At 38.4% G+C, this 27805-nt stretch overlaps 1 protein-coding gene and 1 long non-coding RNA gene across 2 annotated transcripts; both read left to right on the top strand.

Moving 5' to 3' along the window:
- Positions 1–1372: 1372 nt before the first annotated feature.
- Positions 1373–2535, top strand: LOC122823046. Its single transcript, XR_006369275.1, has 3 exons — positions 1373–1793; positions 1866–1932; positions 2313–2535. It is a non-coding gene; the product is annotated as an uncharacterized LOC122823046 (long non-coding RNA).
- A 15367-nt stretch (positions 2536–17902) lies between these two features.
- On the top strand, positions 17903–23299 carry LOC122823460 (serine/threonine-protein kinase 33-like). Its single transcript, XM_044103119.1, has 11 exons — positions 17903–18009; positions 18636–18893; positions 19010–19294; positions 19394–19672; positions 20218–20373; positions 20520–20614; positions 21396–21440; positions 21531–21749; positions 22063–22240; positions 22336–22506; positions 22606–23299. The coding sequence occupies exons 1-11, from the start codon at positions 17955–17957 to the stop codon at positions 22695–22697; spliced, it is 1833 nt and encodes a 610-aa protein (XP_043959054.1). The 5' UTR covers positions 17903–17954; the 3' UTR covers positions 22698–23299.
- Positions 23300–27805: the final 4506 nt, after the last annotated feature.

A 27805-nucleotide genomic window follows, 5' to 3' on the forward strand; every position in this document is an offset into this window, starting at 1 on the left:
TAGGCCTCAGTGTACACAATGAGTCTTCTTCTAGTCATGTTACAGATGTAATGTGAGTAAATGTTATGTTTCTGTTTTTTCTACTGATCAAATAGCGAGGGTTTAAAAAAAAAAAGAATAAAGCTTGGTGACTCAAAGTGTTGCAGAGAGGTGAAACATTACACCATGTTACATGAGTTTGATTCATTTTCAGCAATGGTTGCATCTGTAGCCGTTTAGGTTAGCGTGTCTTTAATATCTCCTCTTTTTCAAACTATTTACCAAACAATTTATTTTTCAGTGTTACCTCAGTTTAAATTCTACAGGTGTAACCAAAATCATGAAACTATTTTATAAGTCTTAGGTGAAAATAGATGCCACTTCTTTTTTTTCTGCAAACATGTTTGTTGACTTGTTTTTTTTGTTTTTTTTCCCCAGCTCATGACATGACAGCAGATTTTTCTGACATCTGCAACATGTTGACCGAACAGAACAGCAAGTTTCTCTCCATGAACTCTAACTTCACTGAAACGGCTCCACGAGCTGAAGAGACTTTAAGGTTTGTGAAAACTTAAAAAAATTTGTATCTCTTTAAAAACTGAATTCTACACTGAATTGTAGAGTATAAATAATACCTTTCCTTTTTGGTTTAAATGAGTATAATGTACATGAACAACTTTTATTGAATTTATTAAGTGCTCTATCATTTTTGTGTGCTAAAGAACAACAATCTAAAGCCAACTAAACTTTGATTCTTTTCTCCTTACAGAACAGACAAACATCAGTTGTTCCTGTTAATCCAGGGGCTGCAGAGGAAGATCAGATCCAGTATTGATGCATGATTAGGATTTGTCTTCACTGTGATGTTATTCATCAATAATAATAATGTAGCTTATTAGTATGCTGTTACATAAAACCGTAAAGATAAATTGTACACTTCCAACTGACTTATAAAGCAACAATTTTACCAGTTGTACTCCGTGTTTTTCTTTCTTGTTAAAACTCTGACACGATAAACAAACGTTGGAGGATGGTTTTGTGCGGAGGATCGGTTTAGCATGATGCTCTCTGATTGTGTCTTGATGTGACTTTTACTACGAGACTTTATGGAACTCCAGTTGTGTCCGGTAATAACGGATTAAGCTCTAGCTTGGTAGATTTTTATATTTCCAATTATTTACTATCATTTGTAATAAAGTAATGTCAACACCACAGATTCAGCTGTGAGGAGTTTGTTCTAGTCATCTTAAAGATGGCAAGAGTCAATGTCGTGTTGATTCTGTGACACAGTGATAGTAACTGAATGATTAACTGAATGACATTTTATTAATTTCAGAGTTCAATCAGCGTTTTGTAGTGATCCTAGTGTAACCCAGTGTTTAAAAACACAAGAAAAAAGAATAATAATAGATGTTAATTCAATGTCTTATTCTACCAAAAGAACTAAAAGGTAATTACGTAAAAAAAAAGAAAAAAAAAGTGAAATAGGCCTTTAGTGTTAGTTTCTGTTGGCGGTTTGAGCAGCCAATGGCTGGCGCGGTCTGGTTTCGCGTCGGCCAATGGGGTTGATTGTCCCGCCCCTTTCAACAGCTGGCGGTTGTTTCGTTCGGAGCGCAGCAGAAAGGCTTGAGAGCTAACAGCTGACGGTTGTTTCGTTCGGAGCGCAGCAGACAGGCTTGAGAGCTAACAGCTGACGGTTGCTTCCGCTCAGAACGCTTGAGAACAGCTGACGGTTGCTTCGCTCAGAACGCCTGAGAGCTAACAGCTGACGGTTGTTTCCTTAAAGAGCTTGAAAGAAATTGACAAATCTGGAGGTTGGTAAGGAAATCAATATTAATATAAATTGACTGAATATGTAATTCAAAGTACTAAATTCGTTTTATTAGATCTCGGAGAGTTTCCCCTGTAAACAGCTGAACACCGAAAAATAGCCGTTGACAGCTCGGAGCATCGGTGAGTCATTGCACGCGTTCGACCGTTGGTTAAGAAAATTTGGTGAAAATTGGCTAAAATACTTATTAAATTATCAAATTTTATATAAAATGAAATGAATTGAAATATTTTGTATTGTTATTGTTGTGTATGTTGTATTTGTTTTATGTAATTGCATTTATTTTAAGATTGAATGTATATTATATATTTTTTTAACCACATATAAGCTAATCTATTTAGTTTTACTAATATGTTGGAAATAATTGTGTTCTGTTAACTTGTTGTTGTACAACATGAAAGAAAAACAATAAGAAGAACTTGAGAAATTATTAAATATAGCTTAAGCTTTAGTGATGCTGGCATCTTATGTGCTAACATGTTTTACTTTGGCCTTGTTATAGGTCAGGTTTTTTGTTTTAGCTTGTTTGATACACTTTTGGCTTGGAGAGCCAAAGATTCCAAGACCCTCTTCTCTTGAACCTGGATGGCGAGCCCCAGCCCAGAGGACCAGGCGCACGGGTAGATAGTGACCCGACTGGTCACCAGCTGAGAGACTGAGACTGAACAATTGACTCATTGGAGACCGAAGTATTCAATTTATTTATTTATTTATTTTTTTTTTAAAAGCGCGCAGTATTTGTTTGTCTGTTTTAAATGTGGATCCACCATTGTTTATTATATTAAATTTTGCTGTTTTCTTGTAGACACTGAGTGTGTTCTGTTGTTGCTCACACCTGGGTTCTCTCGAATTTAAAATCTTCTGATTAGGCCCAACTTCTTATATATATATATATATATACTAAATTAATTAACCTGTTTTTGTGAGTTGTAGGTTACACTAGTCTAAGAAAGAAAAAAACAAAGATAGAAAGCAGCAAATGTTCATGTTGGTTCCACAGACTTCTCCTGAAAATATGGATCAAATCAGTCATTACAGGGTAAAAGTGATTTGAAGAGGGAGAAGCGTATAAACAAGTCAAGTCAACGACAAGTCAATGACATGATGCAATCTGCATTTTGAACTTTGATAACTTTTTTTTTACTGACTTAAATAATACATTTAAATTGCCGCGTTGTTTGATAAGTAGAATAGAAGTGACTTTTTTTTTGTAAATGGTCTTGAGATTACCTATTGTAAATTAGCGTTTTATAAATCAACTGAATCGAATTAAGAAATTTGCCCGACTGACTGCACTGAAGAGAAATGATGAACAATGTTTTATGCTTTTCGTGGAAAACTAAGAAATTAAAACAAAAATTTTCCAATTACATTTTACTATACATACCGTTGCCTGGTGTCTGAGCAGGTAAAAGGTCATCCCAAGCAATAAGAAGAAGCTGTTGTCAAAATCATGATCTTAAATTTTATTTACAAAGAGATGAGTCATAATATTCTGTACCACATAATTCACTGGTTACAAATACTAAAAAGTCCTTGTTTTCATGTTTTTGCAGTTTGTTCAAATGTATGATTTCAACAGCAAGTGCTAAATCATATCTTGTTTTGTATTTTTATGTATGTCCTAATAGAGAGGATGCCGGGGCAGTGTGCTGTCCTGACACGATAAACGTTTCATCTACTATCTGGTCAACAGTGAAAATAATTTGTCTCACACACACGCATCAGAAATGACGCCAAGCGGTTTCAATTGCGTTCCCCATTTAATTAAAAATCTTTAACATATTTAACAGCAGAAGCAAATGTACTGACACGACACAATGCAATCACACCAAGATATATCTGAACACTTCAAGATAAAAGCTTCAATACAGTATACTGGTTTTCAGTAAGCAAAACCGAAAACAGCTGATGAGTGCAAAATCTATCCACCACTCACATATTAACAGTGTAGCAACTTATTTTACTTTGCTTCTCTTCGGTTATATTCTTATTCATATTCTTCACAGTAGGACAACCATAAAACAAATTTGGTCGTAAATGTGCTATTCAGCATATTGTGATTCGCAACAGCAAAAGGATGCTGAAATCTGGAAAGTCGCCATGTGCTGGGAAGACCGTTGGTCTGTTATTGCAGAAAGAGGGCACAGTCTGACACGGGTTAACCAAACAGTCGCCGATGGAAAAGTTTGTCGAATGGAGCGTCTGGATCTGGCTCACAAAAACCAGCAAGAAGCCACTAAGGCTAACCAGAGCGTCACACACCTCAAACCACATACTTGTTGCGTCATCTCCACCGACTGCGTCACTACAACTCATTGACGATTTGCAGAAATGCCCTCTTTTATGTAAATATTAAGTGCAATCACATGGATGATGGTTAAAAAATGAACTCCTAAGCATGCACACTCAAACACACGCTGTGAAAAAATAGCTCAAGTCTAAAGAAAGACTCATCGTATTTAGACGCCTTGGATGTCAGTCTGCAGGTTATTGCCTTTAGAGATCTTAGAAAGAAATGATGAGGGATTTCAAAACAAAGATCAGCAGCACATTCACAAGAAAGGCAACTTTTGCTAGTTTGCAGAAGAGGAATAAGATTCAGTTCGGTTTTTGTCACAGTCATGAAAATGTGTTTGACATTGTACAGCAATACATCAGCTCCAGCGAAGATATGTTGCACTGGAAAATGTTCTTGGTTAGGCTAATTCTTTTTGGCATGCTGCACAGACAGGCAGATATGTTTACGTTTTTATTACTCTACGTGGTAAAGAAAGTTACAAAACTGTACACCACCCGCTGACCTCTATGAACTTTCAGGCCATATACCGGATCATTAGAGCACAAAACTAAAGTTCTCGAAACCTTCCAAGGATTGTTTTCGCAGTGTGAACCGGGACAATGAAAACATGATGCCACAATGATGTCATAACATATCTCTACACTGACTTGTGACATTACAACTAGACACTACATCTGCAAAGAATCTGGGTTTAGTCTCTCATTTCAAAGACAGACTAAGCTACCATGGATATTGAAGATTTAGAGGCAATAATTGCTTATCTAAACTTTCTAAAACGGCGGTTAAATATGTTTGAGTTAACTTTGCAAAATCCAGATGCGCTTGCAGTTACAATACATGCGCAAACTCATGCAGACCTTTTGCTTCAAAGAGCAGATACAATACAAAACAGTGTTTCAAGAAATTGTGGAGATTGTCATTCTAATGGAACGCTTACCCGATTTCGAAAGTCATGTTTCTCTTCTAGGTCGAGGTGTACACAGGATTGGACTCATCGAAAGAGGAATTCGACCCATACCGAGAAGACCGCCATCAAATCCTTGGAGATGGATCAGTTTATGTGCGATGGGAATAATTTTTGTTCTCATTTCTCGTCGTTAATGAGAAATGAGCCTTTGACAGCGAAAGATCCCACTCCTGACACCAATTGTGATCTGAGCAGTCGAAGGAGTTTCAGGCACAAGTTTAGATTCAAGTGTCTTTTTCTTTTTTATTGAACCCAAAACAACGAACATGGATCAGTCATGAACAAATTACAAATTTGGGCCCATAAAAGAGGTCAAAGTAACAAAATTCAACTCAGGCTAACAAACAGACCTACTGAAACATCACATTCACATTCAGTCTGTTTAAAGTGTTCTCTTCCTTATGTGTGTATTAACTGACCCGGAGGTCAGGATTGTCTGTTTATCTTCATGTGAGCAGTTGTATTTTGTCTAGTTAACAGCTTGACCGAGATTTGAACCGGGCTCAGATCGTAGATCAGTTATCACACCTGGAATTGGGTTGCTGGTTGTTTAGGTTACATGGTTTACGACCTCTGCTGTTTTTTCTAACTGCCCCCTTGGCTGTTTTTCTTTGACAATAAAACAGGGGCTCGCGTGGACGGATATTCAGAACTCTCTGTGAACGGCTTGGAGAAGCTGCTATCGGAGACTTCTCCTTTTGCAAAAGCTCTGTCATAAAATTCATATACATTGTCTGTGGTTCTTTTATATAGGTTCAAGGAAAAGTACCTATCATTTTGGTGCCGAAACCCCGGATCTCTCCCTCCTCTGCTGTCAGGCAGAGGGAGACGCGCTGAATCCGTGCACGGCCAGAGTCAACTGGACCTGGAAAGAAGGACCCAGGAAGCAAATTTTTCGCTGGGCAAGAGACACATGTCCGACTTTGTCTGTCAACGGCGGAGAGACGAGATCCGACTGGACAACCAGACAACTACAGACACATTAAAAAAAATAAAAAATAATAATAAATATATATATATATATATATATATATATATATATATATATATATATATATATATATATATATATATAAAAATAAACAGAAGCCCGCATCAGCTGACACGTCAAAGCTGACGCCAGCTGAAGCGTCATACACATGGAAAATGTCAATCACCTGATTATCTATGTCACGTAAGGTAAAGAAGTTGCCAGCCAGCTGTGATGTTTGCATTTTTTAAAATCGTTGCTATGCAAAGCTGACTGGTCAGCAGCAGGATACGTCATAGACGCGGGAAAAGCACCATCTCTGATTGGCTGCCACGTACTACCAAGTCGTGGAAGCTTCTGGAACTTTCTGCTTCCGAGTCTGCTTCGGTCAAGGAAAGAAGTGTTTGTGCTCTCTCCATAAAATATACTATTTCAATATTTCATTTGATTACAGTATTATTATTACTGATTACACTTAATGTGTTCTTTGAGAAATGTGCTCAATTTTAAAAGTTTGACTGCTGTGGAATATTTTGTTGTGGCTCTGATAGCGTACCTGATAGCTTGATGGAACAGGATTTTTGTAGATTTAGCCAATTTATTCCTTGCCCTCATGATATATGATATAGTTCCCCAAGTGCATCTTACGTCCCTTACCAGTCGCAAGTTGCTCTCTATAACAGGTTATTCGGTTCGGTTCCAGTGTAGTATGGTCTGAAGCGCAGCACCTGCAGTCATTTCTGTTGATTTTTAGCGTGACTCAGCAACAACAACTCAGAACATCGCGGTTCTGGTTCTGATGGACTAAACCAGGGGTCGGCAACCTTTTCTACTCAAAGAGCCATTTGGGACCGCCTCCCAATAAAAAGAAAGCACTTGGAGCCACAACCCATTTTGACGTCATATATATAAAACCTATATGCTATGTACAAAAATCGATACTATGTTGCGTTTATGAAATCAACGAACTGCTGCAGAGAACACAAAATTTTATTTCTGCATGTAACAAAACGCATTTTACACTTTGCTCAATTGCAAACAAAATACCCTATTTGGGTCTTTGTATTTAAGAAATAAAAACCGAAACTTACCCAACCCGCACTGAAGGAAAAATAGAAACAGAATGCAGTCACCTGTCCTCCTCTTATTCAGGAGATAAAAAATCAAAACTTATTCAAATATTATCCACCGGCACTGAACGAACCATGCAAACCGAAAAATGTGCAGTCTGCTTCTGTGTCCCATCGCGTGTGTGCGGTCACCTGTCCTCCTGAATTAAAAAAAAAAAAAAAGACTATTTCACTTATTTCGCTTCAGCCTTCCGCATCAGCTCCGAAACAGCCTTTTTTCTCTCCTCTCCCTCGGGATATCTTTTAGCAAAGACAGAGTGTTTGTTCTCGAAATGTCTTTCAACATTTGACTTCTTGTTGTTTGCCAGTCTTTCGCCACATATTAAGCAGACTGGTGAACCAGTTTCATCAGCGGTGAAAGCAAAATGATCTGTCCACGTAGCATTAAATGTTCTGCCATCTTCAGGATGTTTCCTTTTCTTAGATTTATTCATAATGTTTCTTCCAGGCGAGGGTCAAAAAGTCAATAAATCAGTGAGCTAAAAAATGCGGTCTGTCAGACATGTGGGGTATGCTAGGAATGCCTGTCGCACATCGGCGGACATGACGTATATTTTGGGTGCTAAAAATGTTCAAAACTTTTTGTTTTAATGTTACAAGTTTACCATAATCTTCAGATTTAGACATTTATTTTAAAATTATTTTAATTTATAATTTTTTAATGATTTAATTTTAATAAAATATTCTATTTCCCAAAGTCACTGGGAGCCACAACAGAAGGATGAAAGAGCCACACGTGGCTCCGGAGCCATTGGTTGCCGACCCCTGGACTAAACAAACTTAGCTATTTTATTTTAGCTTGGTGTGATGTAAATTATAATTTGAATTTAATAAAATAAGTTCATGATCTGAGATTTTATCATTATGTTTGGCCCAGGAATGACAAAATAAAATATCTAGGTTTATTTTGTGTGTAAGACTTTTGACGAAAGCCGGTTAGCGAGTTGCTAACATGTAAACAAATGATGGTTCAGGCGGTCTTGTGCGAAATGGACCTTACCAGAGGGGCCGCTTTTCATTGGCTGATGCCCATTCTACGTGGTCACGTGGGTGGCCGTCTCACAAACACGAGCTTCCCGTTAGCTAAGTACAGCATAATAGCAGTTCTGATACAACTTCTACACCTTGAAGCCTGTCTGCTACACGGTCTTACGTTAGCTAAACAGATCAATATGCAATGTGTGTTGTATCTGACACACACCAAAGATTTTATTTTAGCAGAAAAGGCTTTGGACTAAACTGTTACTCGTGTTAGCCACTCCAGCACCAAGTACAGCTAGTAAATCAACCATCGCTGTGTTCAGGGAAGCGCTGATTAATAATCCAGAAATAAATATCAAGCCTGGAAACTTGATATCGTAACGGACTGAATGTTATGATTTTAACGTAATCTTTGCTCGTCTTGCGGGGCGCAGGCGGTTGATACGGTAACAGGTGTGCTTAAACTACAAAGAGAGACAGAGTAAAAAGGTACGAGTCGTTTTGAGTTGATCACCTGTTCGGGTTATTTTACCTTTGTTTACCTTTGCTGTGGCTCATTACAGCCGCTGTAGTTTCTAAACGTTGGACTAATTACCCTGTTCGTTTGTGACTATACGTCATTCACAACAAACATCAAATAGAACAAATATATTTCATAAAATTTTAACAAACAAATGGCTTCTTTACCTTAACAGAGCTCTTTGGTTCCTCTTATCAGTCTGTAGCTTCTCATATTGAGGTCATCAAACCAAATTTCAGATCTACCATAACTGACTGACTGACACCTGCTGGCCTCAGGTTTGCAACCAGCTTGTGACTGAAAAACCAGTAACCTCCTCCCAGATGATGACATGAACTTGTTAGTTCCTCTGTCCATTGTAGTAGCTGATATATTGCGAAAATCCGGTAGAAATAATGCACTAATGGAGTCATGTTTACATAGAAATAATGCGCTAGAGGCTTTGCTTGTGAGACTTGCGGTCACGTGGGTCGGTTGTGGGCGGAGCTTGGTAAGGTCCATTCTGTTCCCCTAGCTAAATCAGCTGCTATTCTGACATGTATGGCTATCTGATAGAACACCTGCACCATAGTGCGCCCCCTGGTGCTGATTTCTCGCAGTGTATTCTCCTCATTGCGGGAATTTCAAGGAGGCAAATGATCAGCTCAACCTGAAGCTTCTGTAAATGTGAATGTTGCTTTAAGAGTCGAAACTATGAGCTTTTGAAATCACTCCATGGCCTGTGAAATTTTTCCATGCACTTTCACTTGCTGAGAAGGTTGTTTTTTTTTCGGGTTTTTTCCACAGCTCAACACAAAGGGGGGGTTTCGATCAAAGCTACCCAGAACCTTTATCCTCTGGAACTTTTGCAGCCGCCTGCTGTCTGGTACAAAGAGCACACTCGTACAGTTTCTTTCATTAATGAGTAACATTAGCAGCAGATATTTTTCTTTCTTTCTTTTTTCAGATGTTCAATTTTTAAGTTAGGATATTATGGTTTTTCCACTCTTTTATTAATCCAGCATAAATATGAGCCAGTGCATTTTCTCATTAGTAGTCCCACTAAGAGTAATCTAAAGTACTTTATTCACAAAGAATGTTGATGCACTTAACTCATTTAGGTGCCAGAGACCAGGGTGGAATTTTCCATCAGCCTGGACAAAGTCTGGCCTGCTCTGTCCACGTTACCTTGATGCTTTTTTCCCCCCGCATGTGGCATTATCATACCCCTGCCCCACATATATAAGTCTTCCAACATCCTCAAACCATTCTTACTCTACTCCTTCTACAGATTTGGTAATAAATCCTTGTTAACTGGAAAGTGATTTTTAAAACTTTTTAGGTGTTTTCTAAAACCAGCCAAGTCAGGGTTCTGAACTTTGACCCTCGTCCCTGGAGCTGGTAGTAGATTGTGCTTTTCCATTAAACCAAAAAAGGATTTGTGATCTTGAATAACCAGTGGAGCACCAAGGAAGAAGCTAAAATGTGCATAACATAGAGGGCATTAGGGGATAACATCCAAACCTCGGGTTATTTTGATAACTTTTACTCAACCATAAGAGAGAAAACAGTGACAAGCAAAAGTAATAATTTGATCCAAACCTGCACTGCAACTGACTGAATTGATGTCCTGATGGAAGGTGAATCTCCATCACAATCTCAAGGCCACTGCAGCCTCTAGTACAAATTTTCCCACAATACTGTCATGTGTACCTCCATTCATCTTCCATTAATCAGCTTTTCTGTCCTCCTCACAGCATGATGCTGCCACCGCCCTGTTTCACCATGGAGATGCATCAAGTGATGTTCACAGTGAAGTGTTTTACTACTTTTCTTTAACACTATATATTGTCATTGTAGGCAAATATTTTAGGCAGATTACCTTCTTCCCACTTGGTGCCTACAGACAAACTATGATCAGGACTTAACGTGTCTCTCTTTCAACACTAGTTTTCTATTTGCCAGATTGGTGGAGTGCACAAATAACAATAATTCTGCCAACAGATTCCCCCATTCGAGCTGCGGCTGTCTGCAGCTCCTCCAAAGTTACTCTAAACTTCATCAGGTTCTCACTAGGTTTATTCTGTTGTATTTTTTCCCATTCCTGGAGGAGAAGGACATAAGGAATGGAATACAAATACACTTTTCAGATCTTTATCTTTAAAAATGCTGATCGGAGGGGGGAGTCTGTAGATGTAAACTTAGAGTAACACGCGTGTCCGAGCGAGCGCACACCAAGACAGCTGACAGTAGAATAATTAATATCACTATGTACTTTATTATTGTTATTATTATTATTATTTTTATTATTTTTTTAAAAAAACGCACATCTTGACCATATTTGTAACGACGCTTGACATATCAGGTCCTCAAAGTTTTGGACCGCCACTTTTAAATCACATGACCCAAACGTATATGCGTACAGTTACAGTAGTGGTCTGTACTACGGTACTGATAAAGCTCTAAAATAAAAATAAAAAATAAAAAATACTTCCATAAATTAATTGATGGCGTATTTCTCTGATCGATAAAAGAAAAAGTACATGATCCTCTTATCCACAGACTGCATACAGATACAGTCGAGTGTCTTTGCTGGAGGGGGAAAAAAAAGTCAGCAGCGGTCTGTATAAAAGTCGGCGCTCTGATGAGATTCCTCCCTTTTCCAGAGACAGGCCAAGAAGCACACAAGGTAAGACAAATAAGCTACTGCAAGAAAACTTAAAAAAAAAATAATATATATATATATATATTTTATATAGTTATTATGTTCCATCCATCCATCCATTTTCTTACACCCTTCTTCCCTAATGGGGTCGGGAGGGTTACTGGTTCCTCTCCAGCTGCGTCCCGGGCGAGAGGCGGAGTTCACCCTGGACAGGTCGCCAGTCTGTCGCAGGGCAACACAGAGACACACAAGACAGTGGCTTGGTCTGTTTTATTAAAAGATGGCTTTAAACCCATCAAAGGTTCCTTTTAAAACTAAAAGCAGCAGTTTTGCCACTTCTGTTGCTGTAGTTTCTAACACAACAATGACAAACAGGTCCAGTTTAGCCATGAGGTTACAAAGGTAGTTCAAGCTCGGTGCTTATTTTGTGATAGAAATCATTGTGTGGAAAAATGTGATTCATTCAAGCAGAAAGCCAACAAAGAAAAGGTGACATTCCTTAAAAGTAAAGGTTATGCTTTGGTTGCTTACAGAAGGGGCATTTGAGTAAGAACTGTCCACAACGTCTAACGTGCCTGACCCGTAGTAAAAGTCACCCTACAGTTCTGCATATTGAACCAACAGAGCAGCAGTACCAAGCAGTTAAGATTAAGGGTAAAGAGTCACCAATCTCAAATGCTCTTGTATCTTTGAATGTTGGTAGCTACACTGGGGCCGGGTCTAATGAGTGTGTTCTGTCAGTCGTCCCAGTAAAAGTAAAGTTGGAAAACGGGACAAAGATTGTGGAGACTTATGCCTTTCCAGATCCAGGCAGCTCTGCAACATTTTGTACAGAGGCTTTGATGATGCAGTTAAATGCACCTGGAAAGAAAATGGAAATCTTGCTAAAAACTATGGGTCAAGAAAAACCTGTAAGTAGCTATAGATTTATGCATAATGTTGGTTTGGAAGGGCATTCAGAAATCATACCACAAGACCAAATGGAACATGAGGAAGGAAAAGCGTGGTATGTACCTCATCATGGGGTCTACCACCCCCGTAAGAAAACACTGCGGGTTGTTTTTGATTGTGCTGCAATGTTTGCTGGAACATCAATGAACAAAGAGCTGCTACAGGGACCAGATTTGAATAGCGCCTTATTAGGTGTGCTTATTAGTTTTCAGCAAGGTCCAATAGCACTTATGACAGCAGTGATTAAAGAATTACCTGTCCATTTGAAAGCTGATCCAGAGGTTAAACATCAGATCCTGACATGTGCAGCTGCCCTGGAAGAAGTGTGTCCAACCACAAAGCTGCAAATGTACTTTTCCAGTTGGACAAAGCTAATAAAATGTGTGGCATGGATCCTGAAACTAAAAGAAATGCTACGAACAAAGAAGTTGTTAACTGCACACTGTGGAAATCAAATGTGTGATAAACAGGACAATAAAACCGAAACCTAAAGCGCAAACTGCTTACGAACGGGATGTGGAAATTTTGAGAAAGAGACAGAACAAGGCAATGGAAGAGGCTCAAATACGGGAACTTATGAAATTAGATCCAATTGATACAGATGGAGAAAAAGCACCCAAAGACAAACATGACAAATGGTTTAAAAAGTCCTGTCATCTTTCAAGAGAAGAAAGACACCAGAAAATCGCCATAAAGGTGATTAAAAATCCAACAGAAGAAATTGTAAAGACAAAAGCATAAATGTAACAGTACTAGTGATGGAATATTTCAAGACAGTTGCAAGAAGACGGCCTATAAAAATAAGAGTGTTAGTGATGGTATTCAAACGGAAAATATTAATCAAAAGAGGGAGAGAAAAGTCCCTAAAATAGATACATTTCAAGATGGACGTAACCAGATGGCCTATCAAAATCTGGAGAAAATTAAGAGAAAAGAAATTGCCAAAGAGGTTTTAGAGCAGGAAAGATTAATAACGAAATCGCTAGGCGGGCGTTTCTCCAAATGTTACGTGAGAAACAGGAGAGGGAAAAGAAAATTGAGATGCAAAAGTCTTTAACTGATGCCTGGGATAGTCAAGTGGCATATCAACGGCAAAAGAAGCTAGAAATGGACAAGGCTAAAATGCAAGGGTCTCATTACCTGATAGAAGCAGAAAGGCTGCAACAAATTGAGGAAACTAAGGAGCAGCAGCAACTCAGCACACAGAACCAGACTGAGTCCACGTCAGAGTTTGCACAAGACGAGCGTGAGATGAGGGTTCCAGAAAAGGTCCAATCTCTAGAGGATCGTCAGAAGACTGTTTATGACAATCTGGATAATATAAAAAAGAAAGAAGCTGCCGACTTTGTACTTTTGGAGGAAAAGCTTTGAAAACAGAGGGCTGACCTGCAGTTAGTTGTTCTTCATTGGTAAATATATCTGTGTCATCTGCATAACAATAAGTCGTGAAATCAGAAGTCGTGAAATCAATAAGAAAATAGTGTACGACCAACTGTCAGACCTAAGGAAAAAAGAAGGTTACAGAAGGTAAGTTACTGAAAGAAATGAAACATCAGGTAGCTGCAGAGCAAAACCGTCAAAAGATGGAGAAAGAGAAAAAAGCTGCAGCTACCAAGTCTATGACTGATTCGTGGGATTCGCAGATCAAACGTAAACAGCAGGAGAAAAAGGAACTCCGTGACCTTGAAAGGAAAGAAATGATTACCTTAATTGAATTAGAAAGAGTGTCTGGACGTGAAAATAAAATATCCCAGCTTCAGGAACAAAAACAGTCCATTTATTATGAAGTTTGGAAGAGTCCGCCAGGAGAAGAACCAGGAAATAGCAGCTCCAAGTCCAGTGTGGGAAGAACGGTGTATACTGCTGACAAACATGACGCCAAAAGCAGCAATGTTTCCAGACCTTTGAGTCGTCAGAGAGTTAGTAATGTCATGCCGGTCAGAATTCCCTCACTGAACGTCAAATCTGTGCAGCTCTCTGAGAAATGCTGAAAAGAAGCAGTAAAACTCCCAGTCATTTCCAGGCCAAAATGAAGAAATACGTTTCACAGCTGACCAAATTTTCAAGACGTCATTAATAATCCTGAAGTGCAAAGAATTGTTTGAACTATAGGTTTTCTCTGGGTGCTCCAGCTTTCCTAGAAAAACAATAGATAGATAGATAGATTACTGAATTTTACTAATAAAGAAAATTGCAGAGAAATTACAGACATCGATCGATCGATCAATATATTTAAAGTAATCCTACTTTAAATATTAGTTTTCTCCGGGTGCTCCGGTGTCTCTACAAACACAAAAGACAGACAGATATTGTCTGTAATTATATTAGTTAAATAACTACTTTAAACATAAGTTCTCTGTGGGTGCTGCAGTGTCTCTACAAACAGGATGGATAAATATATTCTGCAACCTTCTCTATTATTAAAATAGTTGTCAAACTTTAGCTATGTATTTTTACTTTTAGAAAATATTTATTACAATGTAATATATCAACTGTGCTATAGACAGCAGTGTGAATGAAATCTAACAGACTAAATTAGTTTTAATTTCTTTACATAAACCGTCATAATACCCTAGTACTTCAAATGGAGATATCCATCCATCCATCCATCCATCCATCTTACTATGGGCGTAGGTTTGGGTATGGACGGTCGTGACATGTCACGACCAATATTCAAGGGATATAATTTTTGCCATATTATATATAAAAAAAACATATGTATTTTTTAACAAAAACAAAATAAAGAAACGAAAATCTACATTGATTAGTTTAATATTTCAATATACTACGCAGTGGTAGCATTCATTTTAAAATCTCTGATCTTTATGGACCTGTCCTAACGAAATCCCCCGGTCTCCACGCTGCTCTCTGGATTAATGTACTTTCAGTCCACTTCAGGTTCATTGTTATATCAAACAAATTATTTTAATCTACATAAATTATAAGAAACATCTTAGACAACTGACGTACCTTAAAGCAACCATGTTTGACCACAGACGCACAGCGACCTGTCTTGCAAACTTCTAGGCAACCATGGCAAAAATAAACAAACCTTTTCCATTTGTAATTGTGCTTCGTTAATGTTGTAGTAATTTGGAATTGTTCTTCGTTAATGTTGTAGCACTTTTCTAATTGTTTCTCGTTAATGTTTTACTGCTTTTGTAATTTGTAATTGTTCTTCGTTAATGTTGTAGTGCTTTGTAATTTGGAATTGTTCTTCGTTAATATTGTAGTAATTTGGAATTGTTCTTCGTTAATGTTATAGTGCTTTTGTAATTTGGAATCGTTCTTCGTTAATGTTTTACTGCTTTTGTAATTTGTAAGTGTTCTTCGTTAATATTGTAGTGTTTATGTAATTTGTAATTGTGCTTCGTTAATGTTGTAGTGGTTTTTGTAATTGTTCTTTGTTAATGTTGTTGTGCTTTTGTAAATTGGAATTGTGCTACGTTAATGTTGTTGAGCTTTTGCAATTGTTCTTCATTAATGTAGTGCTTTTGTAATTTGTAAATATGCTTTCAACTTCCTGAAGTGGTTTGCACCTCAGAGCCACCGTAATTAAGTGACCACTGAACAATTATTCATAAAATATGTCAACATTTTTAAATAAAACGAAAAAAGTAATGTAATGTAGGAAATATTTATGTATTTACTGTTAATCTATTCGTATGATTTGTTCTTTGAAACCCATTTTGGCTAATGCTATTATTTAAATATAATCCAAACTCAACATCCTAAGCAAACAATAAAACTACAATAGTCAACTAAAATCACACTAAGAAACTTAATCAATCATAACAAAATGTTCTGTACCATATCAGCATCAGGAGATGATTGAGGATGATGAGACTCTGATGTCTGGTTCTTTAGGTTCTGATGGGTGTCGGATATACAGCAGCACATTGCGCCACGACAGACACTTTTTTTGGTCTTTTGACAATACACAGTATCCATCATCACCGTCTTACTTTTTATATATATATATATCTATAGATAGATATATATATTTCTATCTATAGATATAGATAGATATATATCCGAGAGAAGGAGATAAATGCGGCTTATAGCCCGGTGCGGCTGATATACATACGTTTCCAGTTTTTAAAAATAACTTTGTAGCTGCGGTTTATATAGTAAGGTGCACTCTATAATCTGGAAAATACGGTACTATGCTTGTTTCATTAAAATAGTTTTTTTTTTTTTTTTGTTCAAGTAAAATGAAAAAGAAAGTCATAAAATATAAATATATATGTTACAGGTCCCGAGTGTCAGAACTGCTGTAACAGTGATGAAACAATCTAGAGGACAAACAGACAGGAGTCAGGAATGAAACGTAGCGCTGCCTTTAGCATCCAGATTGCTTTTTTAAAATTTGTAAACACACAAAACCTTTGTATTATATAACATTAAATCATTTTACATTGCCACTGGTCTGCTTTCATGAAAGGCCAAATTAACCTCACACTGTCGAAGAGAACCGGGGCACATATACTAGAGAGGAGAAATCAACTGCCGCAAAACCCGACTGTAATTTTACTGTATTCTTTCTTTTTTTTAAAAAAACTAAATACAACTTCTCAAACATAAAGACGTTAAAATATAACGGTCCTACAAAGAGACGTTATATTTCAACGGCCCCACATGAAGAGGTTAAAACATAACGGTCCTCAGAGCCAGCGGGTACAGCACCAACACCACCCTCGTCCTTAAACACCGACATAACGATGCACAGAAACCGCGACTCATTGATAAACCACGGCAATCAACATATAAACATCGTACAAAGTTGCCTTGGTGTTTTTTTTTTTTACTATATACTGATCTAGAAGACAGACAGACAGGGGTCAGCAGCAATTAAACGTAGCGCTGCCTTTAGCAACCAGATTGCTTTTGGGGCAGACCGGAAGTCCATCCCAAAACCAACCTGGAAGCAACGACCCCCCTAACGAAGGTTCCGCTTCGCCGCTACCACTTCCGTCCCCACCTCAGGAAAGCATTATAAATGTAAACAAATGAACTTGCCTAACTGTAAACAAAATGCTATTTGTTATTTTATTATTATTCTTTTAGAAAATAGAATAAATTTTATCTGAAACTATTTGAAAATTAATTAAAAAAACTAAATACTGTGGTGGGATTTGTAGGCGTACCACACACTCCCACACACACACACACACACACACACACACACACACACATATATATATATATATATATATATATATATATATATATATATATATATATATATATATATATATATATATATTTATTTATATGTATATTGATTAGTAAAAAGCTGAAGCTCTTAAGATTGTGAAGAAAATAAAAACTAATGAAGAGCTTTGTGTGGCTCCAATATTTGGGATTCATTCCTCAAACTCTTTCCTGGAAAACTAACAGAAAATATATTACTTTTATTTTTTTGGGGAATTTTCCTGTTCTGTAGGTTTGTTTTGGTTTAAGTCAGAGGGTTACTAGGCATCATCACTTCCATTCTAACATTTGTGACCCAAAGTTTGGAATGTTTTTCCTGATGTCACACTGGTTGGGTTCAGAACCCAACATTCTGTTTGAGCTCAGTTCGTCAGAAATCTCAGATAGAGTGAGACGTAACTTTCAGAGTTCAACCTGCTTTGTCTTGTAGTGAATAAATTTACCCTGAAATCTCCAAAAACAAAGATGGACAAAGAATCTGAACAGAAGCGTAAAAGCCAAGCCTTGAGGAGAACAAAAGGTAATGAGTTTGAGTTTCACTCTTACTTATCAAGACAAGTTTATGTTTCAGTTTTTTGGAAAGTTATACTGTAAAATATTTGAAGATGGTTTAACTTGAAAATGAAAGTCTGCCTACTGCGTTGAAGATGTAACTGTTGTCAACCAGAAAATTATATTGATTTTAATTAAGAAATTAAAGTTCATGCCGTTGATTTAACAAGAGACGAGTTGTTTAAACTTGTTTTAAGTTCATTAATCTTGAATTGATTTTTAACTTAATTTTGCAATTTAAAGAGTAGAATATAGTAGAAAAAAAAATGTTTTAAAGTGTTGTGGATCTAAAAAAGTTTGGTCATTTTACACACTTAATAACAGTCTTATAAACGTCTTGATGTATAGTTAAGAGAGTTTTAGTTTTTATCTCTCAGAAATTCTGTTTTATTAACTTCCATTGGTTAGGAACATTGAAATGTGTCAATCTCTGTCGGCTACTCATAGAAACATGAATTTGTATGAAAATGAGTTAAATGTTCAACAGTTTATGTAATAAAGTCCCTGATCAGATATCAGTCTGTGAGGTGATTCAGAAATACTAAACATGCACTCTAAACAATCATTAATTTTCCACAATATTTCTCAATATAGAGCGAAGCGGCATTATGACATCACAATGTACAGAATCTGCTGAGGACTGTGAGAGTCAAAGAAAAAGAATCAGGACCTCTGAGATCGCTGGAACCTCACAAATCTGCCAGGACCAGATAAGGACCAGTAAGACACTGAAGAGGAAGATGATGGAAGAAGAAGAAGAAGAAGGTTCAACGCCGGCCAAGTGTAGGAAGGAAGAACTCCAGGAGCAGGTTCCAACCAGAGAGTCTTCCTCCTCAGTGGACATCCTCATAGGTTGGCTGCTTTGATCAAACTAATGTTCATTTTCTTTTCTGTATGTTGACAGACCAAAATGTCAGACCAAACTGTAAAAACAAATTACAAATTTTTCTCAATTTCTTTTTCTTTAGAGACAAGCAGCAGCGTAATGCTACAAATTGGTGAGTCTGCTGAGGACTGCAGACCAAATAAAAGGAGAAATTCTGGAGATGAGATCCACAGAAAAAGTATCAGGACCTCTGAGATCGCCGGAACATCAAAAATCTGTCAGGACGAGATCAGAACCAGGAGGATACTGAAGAGGAAAATGACAGAAGGAAAAGAAGAAGGTTCAACACCGGCCAAGTGCAGGAAGGAAGAACTCCAAGAGCAGGTTTCAACCAGAGAGTCTTCCTCCTCAGTGGACATCCTCATAGGTTGGCTGCTTTGGTGAAACTAATTGTTAATTGGCTTATAGTGACAGACCAAAGATGTAATAAATAATTACTATTTATTCCCAACATCTCTTACTTTAGAGATCAACAGCAGCAGCATGATGCCACAGTGTGCTGAGGCTATTGAAGACAGCAGACCAAAGAGAAGGAAAAGGGTTAAAAAAGAAAACCGCCGAAAATGGACCAGGGTTTCTAAGATGTTCGGACCATCCAAAAGCCACCAGGACCAGAAGAGGATTGTGAGGAGACTGAGGAGGAAAATAACAGAAGAAGGAGAAGGATCTCTAACACCAGCTGAGAGGAAGAATAAGGGGCTCCTGCAGCAAGTCGTAATCAAAGAGCCAGTGGACATCAGCACAGGTTGGCTACTTTGGTGAAACGTCTGTTAATTTTCTCTTCTGTATGTTGACAGACCAAAATGATAGATAAAAGCATATGTGTGACTGAAAAGACTGGACATCATTCCAAAACATGACCCTATAATTGCCTAGTCATAGTCCAAACAGATATCAGATTGATAATCTGTTGCAAGGTTTGAATATATCTGATTATTCAAAACTGAGAAAAACTTCAAAAGATTATCATCTGATGTTGCAGCAAAAAGTGGTTCTTTAAACAGAGGGTGGCTGAATACAGTTCCATGCTACAAGTTTTCAGATCTACATTTATAAATATATGCTTAGCACTTGAAAGTTGTGCTTTACATTATATTGGTCTTTCTTATAAAATCCCAGTAATATACTCTAAGTTTTGTGGTTGTAATGTGACAAAATGTGCAAAAGCAAGAGGACAAGTGTTTTTACACATCACTATAAGTCTTATGTTTCTGTTGGGATGTTTTTCTCTTATGGAAAATATTGTTAAAATACTCATGCTGTTTCTGTGTTGTTTTTTTTCATTATTAGAGTCCAGCAGCTCCAACCTGGAACTTTGCAGCTCAGGAATAGGCGATTTACGGAAGAGGAATCTGAAGAGGGAGGACAAGGACATTGAGAAACCACAGCTGAGGAATAGAAGGAAGAAGACCAAGAAGACAAAAGAAGAAGTGGATTCCCAAAGAGGTCAGAGGTTAAGTCTCAATAGAATTGTAATATAAGCATTTGTTAGAGAGACTTAAGGTGTGGTGATAATTAGATCTAAGATAACATTAGTGAACAGAGTTTATTCTGATGCTTTATGAAATTTAAAGATGTGTTCATGTGTTTAGCTGAATTCCAGGAAAAATATACTGAGTTGCATCTACTGGGAAAAGGAGGCTATGGATCTGTGTTTGCTGGATATCGAGAAGTGGATAAATTACCTGTAGGTGTATTTGGAATACTTAAAATGAGGCTCTGTGAATTATCAGTAATAGTTCTTCTAACCGTGGCCAGTAGGAGTCAAAGTTTGTAAATAAAGAGTTAATATCCTCATAGTGGTGAAAGTCTAATGGCTAGTCAGACTCTGTTTCAGGTGATTTTAGCTAATAACATCTCAAACTGAAAACGTTCAGATCTGTAAAGTAAGACTATATTAGATAAATTATTTCATTAACCAATGAGACTTTAAGGATAAAGGTGCAGATGTGTAATATTTACTAATAAATACTAGAATTGCACAACTGTGAACATTTTCAGTTCTTGTAGTTTTAAATTTGATTTTGGAAAGACCAAACTAGACAGCTAAATTTTCTTTCGATTCTAATGGTGCATTCACAACAAATGCATTCCACACATCAAATAGGCGTCCGACGCTTCAAGTTCAACGCGTGTGCACTTTGAATGCAGACGCTTGACATATCTTGCGTTTCGCTGGTTTACATTTTAAATCCATGTGGAGGTGCATCGGACGCTCTTGACGTGTCAAAACTCCAAACGGTTCAAATCACGTTGCGCTGGACGGTGGACACGCAACAGCCCTCGACACGCCTACGCATAGACTTTGAATGTAAACCAAACGTGCCTGACAATCAAAAAGCGTTTGGTGTGAACTCACCATAATAGTCAAAACACTGATAACTCAACGTCAAGCAACTTCAGAAAATATGAACATTTCCTTTAAGGACATTCCCATTGCTGAGCAATCTTTGGTTTCTATTGTATAGGTGGCCATCAAACACATTCGAAATGACATGGTGTACAAACACAAGGTAAGTGAACAACAGCATCTAGGACTGACTTTAAGTCCTATCGGATTCCAGATGCATTGTGGGTTTCTCCTGTTTGCTTTGATGTTTCAGGATGAGAACGGTAGGCAGATGGCGTTGGAGGTGGCCATCATGATGAAGCTTCAGAATCAGACTACTAGTTCATCAGGGCGGTTAGCCACAGTGTCCCTGCTGGACTGGTATGAACTGGAGGAGGAGCTGCTCATAGTGATGGAGAGACCCATGCCTTCACAGGACCTCAATGTCTACCTTGATGACCATGAAGGTTGTTTAACTGAGGAGGAGGCCAAGGTAAGCTGCTGGATGGAAATTCGAGTGGATTTTTTAAATATTGTCAGTTACTGCTTCAGTTACGGATTTTGTTTCATCGTGAATATGATAAATTCAGAGGAATGAAATACAGTGCAATATTCTCTCCGTAAAACAATTTTGTAAAACTTTATGCTAATGCATCTCATAATGTCTCTACAAACATTTAAGTGTGTGGGTGTAATGTGAAAAAAATCCATATGAAAATGAAAATCTTTACAAGTCAATGTATTTCTCACTGAAGTCCAACATCAATCTGCAGAATTATGAGCTTCAAATCATTTTTGTCTTTCAGATCATCTTGAAACAGCTGGTGGAAGCATCGATTCAACTTCAGGATGCAAACATCTTCCACAGAGATATTAAAGCGGAAAATGTCCTTATTGAGAGGAGCTCAGAAGGCCTACGAGCCTATCTCATAGACTTCGGTCTGAGCCGCTTTGACCGTGGAAGGAAATTTACCATCTTCCAAGGTACGATATCCACTTCTTTCTATCAGTTCTGAGAAATCAAAGATTCTTTTTACTGTTCTTCTTTCTGACTCTCTTAATTCTGACACATTTTCTAGGGACCCATGCTCTTCGATCACCAGAATATTGCACACAAAAGAAATATTCTGCTGGACCCACAACAGTGTGGCAACTGGGAGTGATCTTGTTTGAAGTTCTCCATTATAAGAATTTTGAGACAAACAAATTTCTCAAAAAGAAGCTGAAGATCAGCAAGAAGCTTTCCAAAAGTGAGACAAACATTATATTCTATGTTCTCATAGCATATATAAATCTCTCCTCTGTCCACAGCTCTAACTGTTGTTGCACTTTGACCTTTGACCCTCCAGACTGCCAGGATATTCTGACTAGGTGCCTGATGACAGACCCAGAGGAGCGTCCCACGCTGCAAGAACTGCTCAATCATCCATGGTTTTTGTAAACTACACATCACACAAACATTACGATACAAAATTTAACATTTTTTGTTGGTAGTTAGTTTAGTCTAATTTGGGATGAGGATTAAGGTTTAGGGTTAAAGGACAGGTTCCGATCCTCGGTAGCAGAAGCTGGCTCTTGGGACGTGGAATGTCACCTCTCTGGTGGGGAAGGAGCCAGAGCTAGTGTCTGAGGTTAAGAGGTTCCAGCTAGAAATAGTTGGTCTCACCTTGACGCATGGCTCTGGTTCTGGAACCAGTCTCCTTGAGAGGGGCTGGATGTCCTTCCACTCTGGAGTTGCCCTCGGTGAGAGGCACTGGGCAGGAGAGGGCATACTTGTTGCCCCCCATCTCGGTGCCTGTACATTGGGGTTTGCCCCGGAACGAGAGGGTACTGGAGCCGGAAAACGGTAGAGTGCCTTCTCCGGGTCGGGGGGATGTCCTGCCCCAAGTGGAGGAGTTTAAGTATCTCGGGATCTTGGTCACGAATGAGGGAAGAAGGGAGCGGGAGATCGACAGGCAGATTGGAGCAACGTCTGCAGAGGCGGGCACTGTACTGGTCTGTCGTGGTGAAAAGAGAGCTGAGTCAAATGGCAAAGCTCTCTATTTACCAGTTGATCTACGTTCTCACCCTCATCTATGGTCATGAGCTTTGGGTCATGACCAAAAGAACCAGGTCGCGGATACAAGCAGCCGAAATGGGTTTTCTCCATTGGGTGTCTGGGCTCTCCCTTAGAGATAGGGTGAGAAGCTCACTCATCCGGGAGGGACTCAGAGTAGAGCCGCTGCTCCTCCACGTCGAGAGGAGCCAGTTGAGGTTGCTCAGGCATCTGGTTCGGATGCCTCCTGGACGCCTCCCTGGTGAGGGGTTCTGGGCACGTCCCAAAGGGAGGAGGCCTCGAGGAAGACCCTGGACATGCTGGAGGGACTTTGTTTGAACTGAGATTTTTAGGATTCATGACCTCATCTATGGCCATGGGTGTTTAATAGCATAATTGGAGTTTCATAGATTTGTTGGTTTAAGAATCCCCAAAACATTTTAATCTGTTTTCTTTAAACTTTGAATTACAAGTTTATATGATGGCATTTAAAATAACTTTAAATGACTAGATTTCCTGGAGTTTCCAGGATCTGTGCTATGGATTGTTTAAGGTGGCTTCCTGTGCTGTCATTGGTGTGCCCCTTTTATAGGGTAGTGGTCTTGGTAGGCATGTGGTAGGAAGTCCTTATTCTATGGTAGGATGGGGCATTGTCGGATGACTTTAATCATTTGTTTTGTTGTTGGCTTTTAGTTGTTGTTCCTGTCCTTTAGAGTCTGTACTGGGTCAGATGCGTCTATGGGGCATGGGTTCCATAGGAATAGCCTACATTCATGTTGTTGATAACTGTCTTTTACAATAAAAATGCAGATTTCACATTAAGTAAATGAGTTAGGACACAACCACAAGCACTATCACATAGTTACATGCACACAAAGATGCAGAGCAGCTGAGAAAATGAGGAACAAAGTATCCTTGAATTTTGTATTTTACATATGTATTTGTGCAATGTATATTGTTTTTGCTTGTCAGTTGTCACATTTCCATTGTTCACTCCATCCTGTCTCACTTTCTCTCCTGTCCCTTTTCTTCCATTTCTTGTCTTTCATCAAATCCAGACATTAGACGGGCACCAGACACAACAAACCTCATATGTTTTTGTAATGTTCTACCACTAACATGATCTTTGTCATTTTCAGGTCTGTTCTTCCATCAGAGCCAGAGCTCCACTGTATGTTTTGTTTGTCTTGTCCACTTTCCTGTCCTCTCCAACCCCAGCCGGTCGAAGCAGACGGCCGCCCACCCTGAGCCTGGTTCTGCTAGAGGTCTCTTCCTTTGAAAGGGGAGTGTTTCCTCTCCACTGTCGCCCTGTGCTTGCTCAGGATGGGGGATTGCATTGATATAAAGCTTTGATGCAATCTGCTGGTTTCCTCCCCTTCGCAGAATCGCCACCTTAACGTGGTGGAGGGGTTTGAGTACCCCTATGGTCTTGAAGTCTTGGCTGTCTGTGAGTTTCATCTCTGGTGGGGTCTCACATGGCATAAAGTCTTCAGGGCGGGGTCAGACCAAGAGCGATTCATAGACTTTAATGGCCATAAAAATTGCAGGTATCAATTGGACAATGCACCTTCCTGGAGGGAAAGAGCTTCAAGCAACCAACTGCTGGTCGACTTTGGCAGGATAACCTGAGAGCATCACTAACTCTCAGGTTATCCTGAGAGTTAGTGCACCTGCAACCTAATGTTGCAGGTGCAACATTAGGTGCACCTGCAACATTAGGTGCAGGTGCACCTAATGTTGCACCTGCATTAATAGGTGCAACACCTATTGCACCTATTAATGCAATAGGTGTTGCATTAATGCAACACCTGTAGAAAAGGACAATGAGGTCAGATGCCATGAAAATGTCAGATGATAAGCCATGAAAATTCCTTCTTGTGTGACAATCCCCTCCTGTCCAGTAGGTGTCTCTAGTCCACTATTTGTTTGTTTTTGTTCTCTGAACCAGACTGGGACAAGCAGCATTGGTCCACGTTTCTCTCTGACTGGCTGAGCAGTTCTCCCAGTGCATATTTTGGATTAAATAAATTATTGTTTCTATGGATTCGTTCGTCTGTCTCCCATTTTTATCATCTCCTACGAGTGGGCGTGACACTTGTAATTTTTGCAATTTTCGTCCCAAAGCTACAAACTTCAGTGTTCACATCATGAAGGACTCCACCCATCCTGCACACAGACTGTTCCATTTACTTGTCATAATAAGCAGGGAACCCTGTTGCTTTCCCATCACCTCTGTTTTGTCTCTTTGACTCCAATTAGCAATTATCCCTCCATTTTCGACTCCTCCATTCATATGATAAAAAAGCCATGATATGTTTCTAATAAAGTGTTGAAGGATAACACTCTCCACAGCTTTAGTTGTAGGTCTTTCTGTATGAGTTGCCCACCTATTTTTTATTAAACTATTTTCAAATAAAACACTATGCATCCTCTATTTTCTCAGAGTTCAGGAAGTCTCCCCTCAAGAGTCATACAGGAACAACCTGGTTACACCTGTGTGGCTTGGTGGTCATAGAAATTACATTTTAAATTAAGCTGGAAAGAAATTATGCAAAATTATCATTTTGCAAAAGAGAGATATAAATTCTATTATGACTACAAATTAGCGTAAAAACCTACAAATTACGGTGAATGTTTTTTTCTAAATATTTTATCGTTTCTTGGGACATTTTAAAACATGGCATTGCACAGTTATACAGAAATGTTTTACTTTTCTTTTGACAAATAAAATTCCTCAATTAAATTAAACTAAAAGAAGATAAGAATATTTTAACCAGGGACGAAGGTTAATGGACCTCTAAATCAGTGGTAACAGCCAAGTCACAAAGACTACCGCTATCACCATCCAATGGAGGGGACGCTGTCTTAGCCAAAAGGCCGAGAAGCGACAAATTACAGTGAAATGCTGCTACTTCCAGTTGGCGCTGGAAGTAAGACTCATAAAAGTTTCCCCCAGCTTTTCTGTGGACTTTTCTTCAACCGCCAGGGGGCTCTTTAGCAGAACTTGAGTCATTGAAAGTCGCAGGGGCGATTCTAGGATCTGACTTTTAGGGATGCTTAGCCCCCAGTAAGGATAAGACCCATGAAAAGATATTTGTTGGTGCAGTTTTCTAAATCTAACTGCTTATTTACATGGATTCACAAACAAGAATAAGAGACATGTTGTCAGTAATTCATAGAATAAAAGAATATTCACTTTACTGAAACATATACTGGTGTATGGACTCAGTATAGACTCAGTTTGAAACAGAATCTCAAGATCACATCATACCTGCCAACATCTGCTAACATTAATGAGACATAAGCAGCTGTGGAGTGACCCTGTCCTAGTGTGGTCTGCTCTCCCAGAAATTAAATTAAATCTACTCAAAATTATACATTACTAGTCATTTGAAGAACATTTTACTAAATTCATATATAAACCTAAAACCAGTTTGTTATCAAGGTAGGAGTTCAGGTTAATGACAATTGAAAAGGAGTCCTTAACCTGAACTTTATTTGAAAAACATATTTAGAAATTGTATTACCCTTATTTTTATCTGAATGTTATGTGGCCTTTTCTCAAGCGTTCTGAGCGAAGCAACCGTCAGCGGTTAGCTTTCAAGACTGTCTGCCGCGCTCAGAAAGAAACAACCGCCCACTGTTGAAAAGGGGCGGGACGATCAACCCCATTGGCCGACACGAAACCAGACCGCGCCAGCCATTGGCTGCTTAATCTGTCAATAAAAGCTAACACTAAAGGCATATTTCACATTTTTGATGATTTACGTAATTACCTTTTAGCTCTTTTGGTAGAATAAGACATTAAATCAACATCTATTATTTTTTTTGTGTGTTTTTAAACACTGGGTTACATTTACATCATATCAGACACAAAAACACAATGCAACATAGAATCAACAATCAAAACACAGCATTAACACAGGTTCCGTCAATAAATTTGTAATTGATTACGTTTCAAATACAACTCTAAACAAGTGGGTTTTTAGTTTAGATTTAGAGGAAGTCAGTGTTTCAGCTGTTTTACAGTTTTCTGGACGTTTGTTACAGATCTGTGGTGCATATGTAACAGCTTCCCTATTACCCGTCCCGTCATGCACACACAGAGGCCAATTGGTTGGCATTTAAGTTTTTTACTGTAATGAATAGTTCACACAAACGGCGCAGTTAACTCCCCCTACTGGTCCACCAGTTATTCACAGCAGGGCGCAAAACAGTCTGTGTCTTACAAATAATTATTACAATTTATTTTTTTTCCTCTAACATGTGATCATATAGTGGTTTTGATTAACAATACATCTTCAAAATGAATTTAATACAATTTTGTCTTTTATAAATGAAATAGTTTAAAAAAATAAATATAGACAGCAATCAAAATTAATTGTTAAATTACTAAATAGCACCCTGTGGTGCTTCACAGAAAATAAAGCCGGCCATGTCGTCGTGATGGAAACAGATAATAAACAAACTGACAAACTAGCAAACAAAACTGACACATTAAATTACTGACATTT

The sequence above is a fragment of the Gambusia affinis genome, linkage group LG20 (genome assembly GCF_019740435.1).
Source record: "Gambusia affinis linkage group LG20, SWU_Gaff_1.0, whole genome shotgun sequence".
In the NCBI taxonomy this organism is placed as follows: domain Eukaryota; kingdom Metazoa; phylum Chordata; class Actinopteri; order Cyprinodontiformes; family Poeciliidae; genus Gambusia; species Gambusia affinis.

Coding starts and splice junctions, on each gene's coding strand:
- LOC122823460 (XM_044103119.1), top strand. CDS start 17,955: ATGGACAAAGAATCTGAACAGAAGCGTAAAAGCCAAGCCTTGAGGAGA. Junction 19,673..20,217: donor GCCAGTGGACATCAGCACAG/GTTGGCTACTTT, acceptor TTTCATTATTAG/AGTCCAGCAGCTCCAACCTG. Junction 22,241..22,335: donor GAAATTTACCATCTTCCAAG/GTACGATATCCA, acceptor CACATTTTCTAG/GGACCCATGCTCTTCGATCA.